At 50.7% G+C, this 16881-nt stretch overlaps 1 protein-coding gene across 3 annotated transcripts in view; it reads right to left on the minus strand.

Moving 5' to 3' along the window:
- Positions 1-2989: 2989 nt before the first annotated feature.
- The window catches only part of FNIP1 (folliculin interacting protein 1), a 64644-nt gene continuing 50752 nt past the window's right edge, over positions 2990-16881 (minus strand). For all 3 annotated transcript variants that reach the window (XM_057428175.1, XM_057428172.1, XM_057428174.1), the window contains 7 exons: positions 12004-12150; positions 9908-10077; positions 7163-8588; positions 6630-6798; positions 4989-5186; positions 4494-4609; positions 2990-3553 (listed from right to left, as the gene is read on the minus strand). In XM_057428175.1, the coding sequence (XP_057284158.1) occupies positions 3475-3553; positions 4494-4609; positions 4989-5186; positions 6630-6798; positions 7163-8588; positions 9908-10077; positions 12004-12150 (2305 nt within the window). In that variant the 3' untranslated portion in view covers positions 2990-3474. The remainder of the gene's footprint in view (positions 3554-4493; positions 4610-4988; positions 5187-6629; positions 6799-7162; positions 8589-9907; positions 10078-12003; positions 12151-16881) is intronic.

Below are 16881 nucleotides of genomic sequence, written 5' to 3' on the forward strand. Positions count from 1 at the left end.
AACTTGTATTCATAAACCTTATGAAGACTTCTTCATTCCTGGGAGACAAAGACAGGAAAGGGATTGTGACTGTGCAAAGGGCACAAACACGGTACCTTGTAGGAGAGGAACTGCAAACACTCGACTAGTGAGACAAACTGCTTTGAGGTGACCACACAGACCCATGCCAGGACCACAGCTTCATCTGTGCCCCCCATGCAAAGTCAAGCATCCTCCAGAGGGTCAGGACCATCTTCTGTCTTCCTGCTGCTTTTGCTGTGGCCAGCAACATTCACAACTGAAGGGGCGGCAAATTCAACCACAGATTCCCATTTGAAATGATTAATTCCTCAAGAGACCCCAAAGTCACCGGCTGCAGCACCCCTAAGTAGCAGGAGGTGTGCACCGAAGGGACGGGAGAGCGAAGCTGGGGATGGTCGTAGTTTGCACACTCACCACCGCCCTCCTACTACTTGTGTACAAACCAGACACCGAGTGCACCAAAGTAAATCGACATACTGTATTTATTGCACAAATTTCCCCTAAAATTGGGAATGGTTATTATAATACAAGTGCACATCTTGGGAAATATATACAAAACCAGAAGAGAGAACAAGTATGTACATTTTACCCAGCATTTTACAAGTACCACCGTCTAAATAATTTAGAGAAAGCAAAAAAAAAAACAAAAAACCTGTCATAAAACATCTCTAACAACTAACAGGGAAAACACCCGCGAGGTGGAAAATCCTTTCTTTTAAATAGGGTTTGTTCTTAGCAGCCCAGTGTTGGCCAATTGCAACAACAACAACTTTGCTCAGCCGCGTGCCTTAGTACACTTAGTTTTCAGCCAGGAAATTAAGACATGTTAATGGAGATGGGTAATAGTGGAAACAGAAGAAATCAAACATTAGTTTTCTATTCACATAAAACCATCGCAATACACTTTAATGGAGTCCTGCAGAAGATCCCTTTTCGTGGTGTTTAACACACAGACATTCGTACCGTGTTGTTCATGCACCCTCAAAGTTCACCTATGGGAAAACATCCCATCACACAGGGTTTGGGATGAGTTGGGACCAATGTGCTCCTCAGGAGGAGAATGAGGAGGCCACATCCATGGCCCCTCCGCTGGGACAATGCGGAGGGGTCCTGTCAGGCAGGGCACAGCAGGGAAGGACACCACCAAATCAACACCTTCTTCTCAAGTTAATACTGATTTCAGGCTGTGCAAGGGCCATTTGAGAGAGTCAAATCCACATCAGCAATGCCAACAACTCGCCTGATCATGGTTAAAGGGAGGAGGATGTGGTATCTTCCTTATAAGCATGGTCCGGGGGGTTGTCCATCTATTAGGGGATGTGCTGTGGATGAAGCCACATGAGGAACCACGCAGAGGCAGGGGCAGAGATTCCAGAGCCAGGCCCATGCTGACACCTCCAGGTTACAATTGCATGTCTGTGTATAACTCCTGGCTCTAGAACCGAGCACAGCAGAGAGTTCAACATCCCCGTGCTGAGCTCAATGCTGTATTTCGTAAAGAATGGGTTTACACAACTGGGCCTCTATGTTCTGTGCTCATTCCAAAAGCCAGATGTAAAGTAACAGTGTGGTGAAGGAAGGACATTTGAAGAATAGGGGAGAAACATCCTTGGATCACATATTAAAAACAAGGTTCTTCCCTGCAGCAGTCAGTGTTAGATTTTATATACAAAAATGCTCCCAGTGCCACTGCCTATATTAAGGTTTGAGTTACTAAGGGGGACTCAGTCCTACATGGAAAGGGCCATGGGTTTTCCATGTGGATCTTCCCTGGGACAGAGTCTGAAGTTACAGCTTTAAGTAGTACTGGAATCCTGGCGCAGGGAGGAAGGGAGGAGGCAGCGCTGGGGCCGGGATCTCTCCTATTGTTTTCGAGTTTATCAAATGGTTAAAATAGATTTTGTATTTCAAATACCTCCTCGAACAATAGCAGGCGTGCTACACTATTGAATGGGTGATTACAGAGGGACATATTTATAGAGCTGTTTATAGAGTTCAGCGACCATGTGAGCACATATCTCCTACATGTGCGGCTAACCCATGGCTTCCAACCTACTGCACGTCAGGGGTGGGTACAGAACCTAAACCCCAGCAACATGAACTGGCTGCCAGGACAAATACGCAAAGAAAAGCCTCTAATGAAGTGTCCAGTTAAACTGAGGTAGTAGAGCCTTTGAAAACATAATCCACCTACCACTGTATATTTACATTACTTACAGCAGGCTGGGTCCATCAGCTATTCGTACAACTGTTGTATATACAATGACAAAACAGCGATGGCTGAGGAAAGGAGAAATGCTGAGAATAAAATAAACAACATTTCCTGCTGGTAATTACACAAGTGAGTAGAAAAGGGATTAGAGTCATCTGCATCGAGGGGTGCATCTGTCCAGAAATAACCTGGTGTTACTGCACTGTGATGTAAGCAACGTCCTGGTTTTGCAGAATGGCTTTAAAAAACAGAGCAATTCGTTACCTGAGCAATTTAAGGGTAGTAATAGTCTATCTGTTTCTTCCCCACTGCTTTGGTACAATTGTTTCTAGTTCATCACTTCAATAGCTGACTGACTGCTGTAAAAAGAAGATGATGTTGCAAGAATATTAGAGACCATAGAAAAGTTAAGAGGTAAAGAGTCACCTGGGGCCTGTGGGCAAACCGCAGCCAACGCTCCCTTAGAGATGATTTTTTCCTTTAAACATTCTGATTACGTTGTGGAAGAAAAGCATCACTTGGTATAAAGCAACATTGACACGTTAGAAACATTTAATACTGGTTACAACACCCAGCCAAGAAAGAGAACCTCCATCGCTGTTGGCCTCCTCTTCCTCCTCCCCCCCCCCCCCCCCCCCCCCCCAGCTATTCCTCTCCCCAGGAGAAAGATCATAAATTAACCTTGGAGCTGAGTGTCATGAATGAGCTTTTTACAAAACACCCCCCCCTCGTCTCCCCCGTTCTTCCTCAGGGAAGAGCCCAGACCTGGACCATGACATGGAAAAGGAGAAGTTGTTTACAACTCATTGCAGCTTGAGAGTTAGAGACTGAAGGAGCTCCTCCTCGGGCTGCCAGCAGCTGCTGTGTCCCCTCGGTAAGTCCATAACCAGCGACAGCATCACGTATTCCTCAAAGCAGCTCTTCCTCACGTCCCCCATCTGAGTTACACTTGGCCGTGGTGGCAGAAGCTGCTAAAAACCGCAGATCTTCCTCTCCTGTCTGTGGCTGAAGTCCCCGGCTTGCTCTGTTTTCCTTTCTTTATCCTTCTTTATAAACGACCAAGCGGGAGAGGAAAAGCCTCCAAGTGTTTGCACAACGTGCAGTCATATATGGAGGTGCTGCAGCTCAACGAGCAGTTTGTTTTAATGGCTTCAAAGAGAAAGGAGCCAGAACAAGTTGTCTTCTTCCACTTTGTTTCCAGAGGGGGAGGAAAAAAGTCAACATCTACGGCCTCTGGTATTTTAAAGTAGTATCTGGGCAACGTAGGGAGAGTGAGTGCTTGCTACAGCTGCCAGCAAAGGGAGGTCGCTGGATTCAATCCTAAAAGGAAGCAGAAGAGCCGCATTTAATCCAACCCGAAACGCACGTCAGTCACCGTGCTCCAGCCCCAGCCTTTGCCTGGGCCATGAGCATGCCCAGCTCCGAGAGGGACACTGGAAAACTAAATCCCACTGAGCTTCCCTCCTAAGGCAGCCCTGCCAGCCGGGTTACACACTGCAGCCTCCACATTGCTGCTCTGCCCCCCTGTATCCTCGTGTTGTTCATGCTGAGGAGCGACCGCTCCGCACTGCGCAGCTCCTGGCTTCTTTTAAACAGGGCCAACAAACTGGTGAGAAGGCAAATGGAAGGAGGAGAACAGCAGATTCCCTCCTGCCCCCCACGCAAAGGAGCAGTAACTGGGGGACAATGCACAGGAGCCGAGGATTAGGCTGAACTACTGCAGCAACTACCAAGGCAGCCCTGGCACAGTGCTGGAGCTCACCCACTGCAGCTGCTCCCCATCTCCAGCTCCACATGTGCTCCGTGTGCCTTCCTGCTCACCCTGTGGCTCCTCTGCATAAAAAGCTATTCAGAGCTTTCCTATAAACACCCCTTAAATAGCTCCTCTGCCTCTGCCCCGCACCCACAGAGAGGCATTATGTGCCTTACATGACACAGGGGGAGTTTTCTGCCAATGTAGGGAAAGTCAACCTGGAGCAATCAGGTGCCCCACGTTGTTCAGTGATGACTGACTTAAGTAAGCAAAGAGTCTGATAAGCTCTGGAGTGCTGAGCCCACCTTCCTGCCCGGAGGGAAGAGAGAAAGGCTGGGGGATCCTCGGGATCAAGCAATGGCTAAGGAGAAGCCCGTGGCCATGGGTTTCTATGGGAAATCCATTCCCCTTTAGGAATCCATTTTCTGTGCTTAGAACAAGCCCAGGAGGAGGATGTGGCACCAGGAAACCCGCGGCAGCACTGCTCGGAGGGATTTGTGATCCTACCCCAGCACCACGCCCAGCTCCTTCACGTGAACCCTCATCTGGCCCTTCAGATACTCGGACAGCATCTTGCTTTTGAAGTAGAGCTCCTGCAGCCGGTCCTCCAGGTGCATTACACACTAGAAAGCAAAGAGAGTTGCGTCAGGGAGAGAGAACAGCGCTGCATCCAAACTGCACCCACACAGCACAGACCCCAAACACCTACTGCCTTCCTGTGGCTGTGTCTAGGAGAATAATTAGTAAGGTACTCACTGACAAGACTCTTACTTTTGAGCAGAAGCCTTTGATTGCATGTTAAATCGGAATTAATGAGACAGCTGCCTTGATTACAGAGCAGGGTTTAAACGGGCAGCTCAAACAGCTCTGTCAGGGGATGCGCTGGCTACTGCAACTGTGGCTCTGGCTTACATCAACCAGGCAGAAGCTCACAGCCTCTGAAGCCATGCAGTGAAAGGATGCCTTCAAAGCACTGCCCTCTCCATCGCTCCTCATACTTACAAAGTTTGGAGATAAATTATGCTTGTACAGCTGAAGAGTGGAATGCAGCAGGTTGGAGACAAGACTCGACACTAACACCTCCTTCCCCAGCTTGTTGTCAATCATTCGCCTCTGGCTACTGGCCACTTGCACCGTCCATTTGTCCGTGTCTGCAATGATGCAGACGGCTTCCGCGATCGGCTCATCCAGCACGGGATGCTAGAAACAAAACAGGAATAGCAGAGACCCGAGGATGACAAGGGACCACGCAGAACACTGAGGATAACAACCACAGCTGAGCTGTGGATAACACGGATAACAACATCCTGGCGAGCAGGGATGGCATCCCAGGCACTGCTTTGTCTGTAACACAGGAACATCTGCTAACACTGTGCTGCAGCTATTAAAATCAGAGTGTTACTGTAAGCAAGGCACAGCTTTAGCAGGATAGTTGCTGGTTTACATTTTCTTCCAGGCTTGGATGTGTGTCGCTGGCTGACAACTGTATCTTTTGATATCGGATATAAAGAGCTCTGACATCTCTAAAGTGTATCTTAAACCCCTAAAACGCAAAGTACCCAAGCCCCAGCTTGCTGCTCATAGAGGCAGTGTGAACAGATCCGGTTTACTCCTGGTTGTGGCAGCATTCCCGTGTCGAGAAGGCCAGCAGAGGGAGTCCGGAGCCAAGCCTGCACCAGCTCCTCCACTGCTCCCAGCCAGGGAGGTTTCAGAGGCAGCATTTGGAACCCGCTGTCCTTCCCCCGTGCGTTTTGGGGCTGGACTGTTGGGGAGCATCTCCTTCCAAAGCGCCCCAGGGACGTCCACAGCGCTAGGATGCAGTTACTATCTTCCTTTAAGAGAAGCACATAAAATCTTGCCCAGCCCTTTCATAGCCTCTCAATCTCTTCCCAAGTCTCCTGATGGACACACACCACGGTTAGGTTGTATTTCAGACACATCTGTTTCATGGCTACCTCACACTGCTGCTTCTGTTGCCTGAAGTTCAGTTACACTTCACACATGGCTTAAATGCAAGCACGCAGGGAGTGAAACTCAGCCCCTGCAGGGCTGGGCACAAGGAAAGGGGACACTAATGTGAGGGACGTGATGCACATCTTAACTGGAGAGGTGTGGAAGAAGGGGATGCTCAGAGCCTCTCAGTGGACTGCCTGCTCCCTATGCTGTGTCTGGCTCCTTCCTCATCCCCTTGGGAATAAACCAGAGGGGAGCAGGATCATGCTTTTCAGTGACAGCCTGAGGAAAGGAGGGAGCAAAGGGAGCTCCTGCATGACCACTGCAGCAGGACCCCCATGCCTGGGAAGGGATGCACAGCAACCTCAGCCCTTGGTCTTGTCTAACATCATTGCACCCTGTGGGCCACAGCCATCAGTGCCTACAGGAGATGATGGTGGCTCAGAGCAGAGATCCATCTTCCTGAGGGCACAAGTCCCTCAGCTGGTTCCAGTAGGAATCTGTGCCCCAGATCCACAGGGAAAATACCCTTGTTTTCCAGGTGTTAATGAGGGAGTAGACGAAATTGGTGACCTGGGACTGGAGCGAGCTGCGACAGTAAATATTTCCCCTTGCAGCAGGTTTGTGCATTCACAAACATTTGCCTTTCCCTACTGCGACAGAGACATTTACCAAATATAGCTTAATTACCTGCACAGCATGAGACAAATCTGACACCAAACAGTGCCTCAGCTTCTCATCGCTTCCGATGCCTTGCAAAACAAAGTCGGGGACGTAAGAGGAGCAGTAGCCACCTAGTAAGGATCTTCCGAAATTGGCAATACTGGGCTGGACAGAGTTCACTTCAACTAGTTTTGACCTGCAGGAAAGGCACAGCAAAGAGACGGGCAACAGTAAACAACAAATGCAGCTGGCAGAGAGGCTGCGTTTTCACTTCTAGCATCTCTTCTAACCTCTACACAAGCACTTTCTAACAAGGAAGAGCCTGGAGTCAGCTTCTGCCACCAGCCCATTGTGGAGGGAGAGGACACAGGCCGAGGTCTCGGTGCACAGTTAGTACTTTTTTCCACACCACTGATCGCTCTATGTTCTTTACAACCAGCGAGCTCAAGAGACACTTTTCCAACCTCTGATGCCAAGTTCAGCTTGCATTCCTCCAAACATGTGACACGAGAAGAGGCTCTGCTCTGTTTTAGGCTCCATTACTGCCGAACGCTACTTACCCAGGGAAGGGAATCTCGTACTCTTCTGCCCAGTCTTCCTGCTCTCCTCCGTAATAGTTCCCGCTTAGCCTCGCTAGATCATGGCCTGTGTCCTCGCTCTCGCTGTCACCCAGGGCACTATCCGAACTCTCATTTCTTGGAATGTCCCAGTCAATTCCCGGGGCCACCTTTTTCTCTACGTTTTCCCTGTCCCCATGGGGGACGCAAATAGAGATTTTCTCTCTTTGGTCCTGCTCGTTGAAGCAGTTTTTGTAGGTCTCCTGTCGGACGGAGTCCATGAACTTACAAAACTCACTCGGTGGTTTGCTACTCTTTGCACCGAGCTTTTTAGAGAACTCTAAGCTACTGTTGTGAGCAAGGAGGTCTGGAGCTGCCTGCCCTGGAATATCGTCAGCAGTCCGGGTCTCAACTGCACTGTCATCAGTGAAGTATTCATCGAACAGACTCATGCTCTCGGCGTTGTATGGGTTTGGGTTCCAGCTCGGATGCTCGCTCGCAACCGGAGGAAAGGGTTCGGCTGTCCCACAGTCCCTGTTTTGGTCCTCAACAGCTTGTTTAGCTTCACAGTTCTGATCAGCAGGCGCTCCTTCCGCTGGCGCCGGCACGCTGTGATGCCTAGCGATCTGCTCTGCCACCGCCTGGCTCCTGAGCTCGATGTCCGAGTCGGGTGACATGGAATCTCCGATGAGGAACGTCACCTTTGTCTGAGCCTCGGCAGCGCTACAGGGGAACGCCTTGCAGAAGAGCTTATCCGGGGGTTTCTTCTCCACCGCGATGCCGGGTGACCACGTTCCACCACCCGCCTGGCTGCCCGCTTCCAGCGCCTCGTCCTTCCTCCACACGTCTGCCCCTGGCTCCAAACCAGGCTCCGTCCCTACACGCTTCTCTGCTGAAGCTGACCCTGTGCACACCACGCTCTCCAGTTTTGCGTCCAGGCAGGGCCGCGGCTGCTTCCCATCAACAGCATCCTCCTGGCAGTCGTCAGGAACAAGAGTTCTGTTCTCATCCGAGGACGTTTCCAGCTCTACCTTAGGAGTGCTTTGTGTGTCTTCTCTCTCTTGCTGTGAAACACCTTCTATGTTCTGCGCGAGGGAGATGGGGCACTTGCAGTATTTACAGCTGCAGTTGGGAGTTCTCGTCTCTTCAGACTCAGTTGGTAGCAGGTTACCCCTGTTCTTGTGCATTGTGACAAGCACATACTCAGATTCCTCGACTTCTCCTTTCTCCAGCGTGGTTGTTATAACAGTTCCGGGCATGACAATGGCTTCATCTTCCCCATTTTCTAGCAGATGAGTCTCTTGAAGCTCAGAGCATCTGATGAAGTAAGTAAGGAAATAAAGCAACCTCTGTACCAGGTCATGCCTTTTGCCAACCACAACTGTTTTTGCTAATCTCACAGGTGATCCTATAGCTCCATACAGGTCACCTAGAACAGGAAAGAGACAATTATTTTGCATCTTTAAAATGAATTATTCTTCTACCAGACAATCACTGCAGCCAGTTTTCAATGGCCAGGTCTACAACAGGAAAACACCAAAGCAGAAGAGTGATGCCAGCCAGGCTAGTATTTTGTTTTCAATACAGAGAATCCCAAAGATGCTGTTGGTATCGGATGTAAGGTGACACACTGGTCCGGGAGACATCTGATCTCCCGCGTTAGGGAGCATTCGCAGCACCTAACTTCAGTGCCTAGCTTTGGAGGCTCATCTCCTGGGCTCCTTATATAGCCATGGGCGACAGGAGGCATCTGCTCTGAATTACCCTGGATAGTCTGGAAACCGGGCTGAACTCTTACCCACAATGAGAAAGCGCTAAGGAGGAACAAGCCTATGCCAAGAGCGAGGGCAAAAGTGACAGTGGTGGGTGCAAAGCTGAAGCCAACCTCCTTCCCTTCGCTCCCCTGGAGCTCTGCTATGGGTTGGATGGGTTGCTTTGACTGTACACCAGATTCACATGGGGAAGTGCCTGTGCATGTGTTGTTCCAGAAGTACAAGGGCACTGCATGAATGCAGGGATGAGGGAACAAGGGCTCCAAGAGGCCCTGAAGGCCAGCCTAACCAGAGCGTATCCCCTGAGTCCCATGAGTGCTGAAATCAAGTCTTCTTGCCAACTCCCTGGCCATTCCTGCCTATACCACAATAGGGCAACCTTGCACAACTTTCCTTTCCCTTGTCTAACCAAATTCCATCACAGTTTGTGTGCAGAGCAGGACAATCTGACCAGAGAGTGGGAAGCTCACTCATCCCCAGTACTCAGCAATCAGAAGACACTGTGACCAGCTACCCACTCAACTGAGGCTTGAGACCTGACCTAGTGGCTTGCTAGTCATGATTTCCTGCACCGTGTCACTCATTTGCCTGTTGTATTGAGACCATGTTCATGTCTTATCAGAAGATGGATTCCTTAATTTGTTTTTTCCAGAACCAGGCTTACTGACAGCAGCATTCCCAAAAGATAAAGTGATTTTCCTTATAGAGGGAGGACCAGAGGAGTGGAATCCCTCATCATCACCTTTAAGAGAACTGCCATAGATGACTTTTTGGCTGCCATTTTATAATTGATAATGCCTTAAGAAATTAAAGCACATATAAAAACCAAAGTGAGACATAGCTTGAAATCCACACTTCTGTCTCCTTTTGGATCTAAAGAATTAACTCTGGGGGGAAGGAACAAGCATCCACGAAACCCACCACATACCATTCGTGATGTGAAGCTGTTGGGGGTTTGGAGGAGTTTGTCACCTACCAAGCTGTGCCCACAGTGGGTTGTAGGGATGAGTTTTGGCCAGCATGTCCACGCTCTGGGAAGAATGCTTCTCCAGGAAGATCCTGATGGGCGGCTGGCCGTTGGGCATGACGGTGGGGACCCAGGCCAGGTGGTTTGTCAGGACAGCAGTCAGCAAAGCCGGTAAAAACCTGAAAGCACAACGTCCAACATCATGGTATTCCAGGTACACACTCAGGATGTCAAACTGACAGCATGCTGTATGGATCAAGGACTGCAGAAACAACCCAACAGAGTTGGCAGACATCATCCCTTTGGGTCCTGGATCTTTGAGGAGAGAAGGGAGGGCTGCACCTTCCCTCCCAGCCTGCAAAGCTTTTTTTGAGAGCATTTAAAGTAAAAGAAAACCTTTTAAACTTGTGGCATCTCAGCCCCTCTGGTTGGCAGTTATCTGAGAGTTCCTATTCTGCAAGCTTTGTGCTGTACAACACCTGAAAACCAACTTACTTTGGTTCGCTGCAAGGCAACAGTAGCACCGTGTGGCCTTGGTCCTCCAGGAAGGAGATCCCAAACCCTTAAGATCTGTGACTACTGAAGAGGAGGAAGGCTGCTGCTACCAAACCTATACAATAACTGGGTGCTGCATTCTTTCATCTACGTGTCAAGCGATTTAAGCACATGTGGCTGCTCCTTTCCAGAAATAACCCCCCCCAAGCTGGGCAGCCCAGCCAGCGAGGTTGTGTCCTTACCCTGGCACAACAGCATCCACCAGCTGAGCAAGGAAAGCAAGAACCTTTCTGAGGAATGTGAGCTATCTGAGGTATGGCAGCGAAAGAGCATGGTCTGGGCTCCATGCAGGGAGATTGTGGTTCCCAATCCCTGTTGTTCCTGGCAGGAAGAGGGAGCAGAAGCACAGCCCAAGGCCCATGTGCCGACAGATGGTGCTGGTAGCTGCTGCAGTGGTTCAGGTGCTAGGGAGGGAAAGTCCAGTGCCCAAGACCCAAAATAAAGCTATTTCAATAGTTTATGTACAGCATCAAGAACCTGCATCTTAAATTTAGCTGTTTCCTCACCGGAGGCAGCCAAAGAAGGAAAGGAGATTTAGAACTGGCTTGAAAAGGACACAGGGTTTGATTTTCCTCTTGCTTCCATCGGTGTGAATCTTACTGCATTTTAACCAAAACAATAAAGCCAAACAAATGACCACTGAAATGTAACCAAGGGCTCGGAATGGCAGGGACCACAGGGGCTAATCCCAGGAACACATCCACTGCAGCAGGAACTCATTGGGAGAAAACACCTTTGAACCCCTCACAGCTCCCTGTGGCTTCTCCCATTGCCCTTAGGCAGGAGAAGGACTGCACTGACCACTGTCACCTCCCACTCAGGGACACAGAAGGTGACATTGGTGGCAAGGCTAGAAGATGGTGAGAAGCAGCCCCTTCCCTTCCCCACCCTGCAGAGAGCAGCTCCCCCGGAGCTACCAGCTGGTCTCCAGTGCCATTCCCACTCCACCTTCACATGTTTGTGCTCGTTTTAGGACTTCAATGGAGCCAAACTTCCTCTGTTCATGCCCTGGGGAAGCAGGATGAGGTGTTGACAAAAGAGTAAATTTATCAGATTCTCCTGAGTTTATCAAGAACGTTCTCTGCCTCCATTTCCAACAACTGCTCCTGGCTCTGGCCGGAGGGCAGGAAGGTGAGCACCAATGGAACACACCATTCCTTCAGTGGAAGTCGGGTTTAAGAGCAGTCTGTGGTCAGACAGGGTTGCAGCCACGGCTCTAGCTGGATGTCTGACCTCGCTCATCATATGATAACTGATTCTGAAAGGCAGATTAATGCATTTCATAAGGTATGTTCACCCCCTTCCAGACATACACACCCATCACGCGCTTCCTATGGACATGTTTCAAGTGTTCAGCCTCTACCAAGAGGCAGAGGGCTGGGGCAGCAGGCGTTTAATGGGATACCTCACTTCAGGTTTAAAAAGGAGGTATTTATGGATGGCCTTTGGAATCTTTGATTTACCCGGATTTTAAGAACTGATTCAAAAATTGGTTTGAAATAAAAAGGCATAAAAAAAGCTGTCATTTAAAAGAGTGAAATCCACCATACTGGTTCTTAGAGGCATTTTCCATCAAGAAGGTGAACTCCTTCATGAAGCGATGGCAAAGCTGGTTCTTCTCCGGTGTCCCCGACATCATCGTCAGCCAGACAGGCTCCCCGATCCGCGGCATCGTGTAGAGATTGCAAATGGTTGTTCTGGAAAACAAACCCCAAAATCCATAAGACTAAAGGAAACTCCAAAGGCAGAGATCCCAACTCGAAGGATTTACTGCAACAGTGAGTTCCAGCCAACATTCCTATCAGATTTATCAATCATCACCCATTAGACAGTATGAATTCACCCTTCCACCCCAGAGGGTTAAGCCTCAGGTTGTTCACACATCTACCTAAGCTGCTCCCAAACACAGTAATATTCACTGTCCCGAGTCAGTATCTCCCTTGTTCTGCATGGAAAAGAGATGAAGGATTTGTTGTTGCTGTCTCCCCCATTTCTCTCCATTTCACTGAAAACCTGTTATTCCTCTATAGTTCTGCCTGACTTATGACTGGACCAGGTTTATGTGTATCTGACTTATAAAATACCTCAACTTCCTCCTTCCTGTAAGAAAACTGGTGTATCTCTAGGCCAAACCCACCACAGGATGGATTTCTAGAGCAGGGCTCCAGCTTGCTCCATCAGTGTTAAATACAGCATGTGAGAGTCACAGTTTCCCCTGGGTTCAAGCACTCTGCACCTACCCCCATCCCCTGTGACTCTACAGAGGGCAGTACATGTGTGATTAAAACCTTGGCTTGGCAGTAAAACACCAGATTAAACCCCCTCAGGTTACTCTTAAACCCCTCTAGGCTCTAAAGCAACAACAGTTTAAGTACGGCTCCTCCATTACGACACTATGGGAAGCTGTGTTTTCATCACAGCACAAACGGGAGCCTGAGAAGAACCCAGAACAACGAAGGAAGCGACGGATCAGTTCAGGTTTCTCTCTATTCCCCAAATGCACTTCTGTAAGAGGTATTTCTGCTTCCCCAGACAAAGACTTACACGATTATCCCTACCAGCGCCTCTGATTTCTCAACATCTCTGGCTACGTTGGTCTAAACATTCCTAGACCCCTGCAGCAGTGAAGCAGTGACTGTGCAGGTCGGGCAACCACGCTCCAGCAGGAGCTGCCAGCTCTTCCATGGTTTAGTGTTTAAAGGGAAACTCCCTGGGAAGCAGAGCCCAGCACGGCAGCCACGGTGCGAGGGCGCTGGGGGAGGAAGGAGATACTGCATGGTGGTTCCATGGCAGAGAGGAAAGACCTGCATGGGGACAGCACCCAAGAGGGCAGCAAAGGTGACCGTGCCCTGTGCCACAGTCACTGGGGCTGCTCAGGAAGATGGGGTCTGGGGGGGACAATGGCATTCTCTGCCTTATTTCCTCTACCAGTTTGCATTAAACACAATGTTCTCTTGTTCAGCCTGGAGAAGAGAAGGCTCCCGGAGACCTCAGAGCAGCTCCAGTGCCTAAAGGGGCTACAGGAAACCTGGAGAGGGGCTTTGGACAAGGGTCTGTAGGGACAGGCCAAGGGGAATGGCTTTAACCTGCCAGAGGGGAGACTGAGATGAGCTCTTAGGCAGAAGCTCTTCCCTGTGAGGGTGCTGAGGCGCTGGCACAGGGTGCCCAGAGAAGCTGTGGCTGCCCCATCCCTGGCAGTGCTCAAGGCCAGGTTGGACACAGGGGCTTGGAGCAAGCTGCTCCAGTGGAAGGGGTCCCTGCCCGTGGCAGGGGTTGGAGCTGGAGGAGCTTTAAGGTCCCTTCCAACACAAACCATTCCATGATTCTATGAAAATCCGTCCTGCAAGCTCACAATAGCCAAAATCAACCCCATCTTCCTCAAAGATCCGACTTCCAGATGTTCCACTGGCACAGGGATAAGATGGAAAGCCAGAAAGCAGTCAGTGGGCTGGAGAAGGGGAAAGTCAAGTTATCCTTGTGCTTACCAGCCCCACAGCACTCCCCCCCCCCCCCCCCCCCCAGAGGCTTGCTGTTGGCTGGGCCAGTTTCGAGCAGCATTAGAGGTGGGATTATTAAGGAAAGGTTCCTGTTCACAGCCCATTAACTGGAGTGGGTGTTGAAGAGGCCCACAGCAAGGGAGAAACCCCCACTTCCAAGCTCAAAACTGCATCTTCCACCCCCCAGGCCCAGCTGAGGATAAATCACACAACACAAAGCGCAGCTCCTTCCTCCTTCCATGCAAACCAACCCCTGTGCAGCCTCCTGCAGCTCGGCTGTTTGGATGGAAAAGAGAAACCACTTCTGTGCTAAAGGCAGCGCATTAAAGTATTTGTTTTCGTTGAGCAGATAGCCCCAGTCTTGTGATTGTTATTTACTATTCTGGTAACCCTGGCTGCATCTGCGGCCGATAGTGTTTCCTCAGCCCCAGATCAGATTGCCCTGGCCACGGGCCAGCAGGCATGTGACTGCAGCACAGGGAACCCTCCAGCCCAGCCCGCACACAAACCAAGGGCAAGGATTAAGCTGCTTTCCAGCCTGGTAAAGGCAGGGGAACCGCTGCTTGCGGCGAGGGGAGGAAGAGAGATGCAGCCTGGAAAGAAACAGCAAAGCAAAGGGAAACGCACCTGAAAAAGGGGGGAAAAGCAAGGGAAAAAAGGCAACAAAACCACCCAAAACACGATGCGGAAGTCAACAGGATCTGAAAAATAACAAGCATTGAAACTCAGATGAACCCCTCTTGGCACAGGGAGCAAGCAGCCCCCTCTGTCTGCCACCCCCCTGCATCAGCCGCAGCATGGGAGGGAAAGTTCAGTTAATGACAGGATCAGTTCCTTTGAGGGTTCGTAGAACCCCAGCCTGGTTTGTGTTGGAAGGGACCTTAAAGCTCCTCCAGCTCCAACCCCTGCCACGGGCAGGGACCCCTTCCACTAGAGCAGCTTGCTCCAAGCCCCTGTGTCCAACCTGGCCTTGAGCACTGCCATGGATGGGGCAGCCACAGCTTCTCTGGGCACCCTGTGCCAGTGCATTTAAAATGGTTTCTATTTGGATGCTGAGCTCCAGCTGCAGCTTATGGGCACCTCAGCACCAGTGATGGTGCAGCAGGGGCTGGGGGAGCTCCTCAGGAAACACCTTTGCATGGAAGAGTGGCTTGAAACCGACCCAAGCCCAGCCCAGCCAAGCGAAAATGAAGCCCTGAGCAAAGCCCTTCCTGCAAACCCGCTGGGGTTTGTCTGCTCTGTGGGTGCAGATGGCACCAAGGCACACACAGCGCTGCCCCTGGCACAGCACGGCTGTGGCTCGGGTGTTGTGCTGCTCCCTCCTCACCCAGACACACCACAAACCTTCCCTGCCTTTGTCCTGAGGTTCAGCATCAGTCTGAGACACATCCCCTGCTGCTGCACGCACTGAACGTGGATGAGAGCATCCCTCTGCAGCCCCCTTCCTGCCTAAAGGAAACACTGACCTGCAGCGCTGGGCAGCTCCTCATGGCTTTACCCTGCCAGAGGGGAGACTGAGATGAGCTCTTAGGCAGAAGCTCTTCCCTGGGAGGGTGCTGAGGCGCTGGCACAGGGTGCCCAGAGAAGCTGTGGCTGCCCCATCCCTGGCAGTGTTCAAGGCCAGGTTGGACACAGGGGCTTGGAGCAAGCTGCTCCAGTGGAAGGGGTCCCTGCCCGTGGCAGGGGTTGGAGCTGGAGGAGCTTTATGGTCCCTTCAACCCAAACCAGGCTGGGATTATGATGAATTCACATGCATTTGCTCCCTATCCCCATTCCTTCCTTCCAAAGATGATAAAAAGGAAGATGAAAACAAAAGCAATAGTCACTGCAGCAGTGCCAGAGCAGGGCACAGGGGCCAGCCTGCACCATGGAGCACCCCTGGGTTCACAGCACCATAAGCTGCTTACAAATGACTGGCATAAACCCCGGGCCCAATCTGGCTGCCAGACAGCAGAGAGGTGCTTCCCCAGCCCCTGTGTTCAGTGTTTCCCTGCCAATCTGTGCACTTGCACACAGGTATTAGCGAGATGCATGATCTGCATTATCAATGTGCTGCACTGGCCCTCGGGGAAGAGGCAGCCAAAATGTTTATGCAAGTACAGTAGCTTACTTCATAAATCATGTGTCTGCACAGCTGACAGCCAAGGAGAGCTCTAAGCCTCCAAATTAAGTGTTAATAGCTAAATCCAGCAGTGCTTTAGAAAACTCAGAATTGCTGCAACGTGAACAGTGTAGGCCTGGAGCTGGGAACTAAACCGAAGGCAAAGTTAGCAACAGCAGCGGTTTGTAGAAGCAGCCTAGAAGCTGCTTTCCCCTTGCAGGAGGGGAAAGAAGATGGGAAAGGGGAAAGATGAGAACAGAGGAGAAAGAAAAAAGGAGAGGAGAGAGGAAGGAGAAGATGATTCTCCTTGCAAAACCCCAAAGACTGCAATGAGTTAATGGAGCACGGGATTACGCTTCAGAAACACCAACCCACTGAAGTCAGCACCCTTCTTCCCTCCAGCATGATTTGCTAAGAGGGCAGGAACCGACGCAAGTCTCAGGTTCACCAAAGGACTCAGGCTCCTGACTTCCCCGTGACTCCAGTGGGAAAGCAGACGCCTAAAGAGATAATCGCGGCCTAAATGGGTTTGCTGAACCTGTGCCAAAGCATCTTTGCATCCAGCCTGCAGCACTCAAATGTGCCTGTTTCCCCCCGCTCCTTACCAGACTTGTACTGCCTTGCTTTGAGAAGCAAGGGGCTCCTGTGGGCCACAGGAACACCTTTCTGGACGGCACCACATGCTGCCACCCCGAGCCACAAGGACCTTGCCCAGGCTGGGGCCACGGGCTGGTGCACCCACTGCAAACATAAAGCAGCAACCCCAAAGCAGCCGTGCCAAAGCCTGCAGCCCGGGGAACTTCGTTTGTACAGAATGAAACTGGATTTCA

This window comes from Pezoporus wallicus, unplaced genomic scaffold (assembly GCF_028554395.1).
Source record: "Pezoporus wallicus isolate ANWC-B61680 ecotype Strahan unplaced genomic scaffold, APGP_CSIRO_Pwel_v1 contig_12044, whole genome shotgun sequence".
Lineage (NCBI taxonomy): Eukaryota > Metazoa > Chordata > Aves > Psittaciformes > Psittacidae > Pezoporus > Pezoporus wallicus.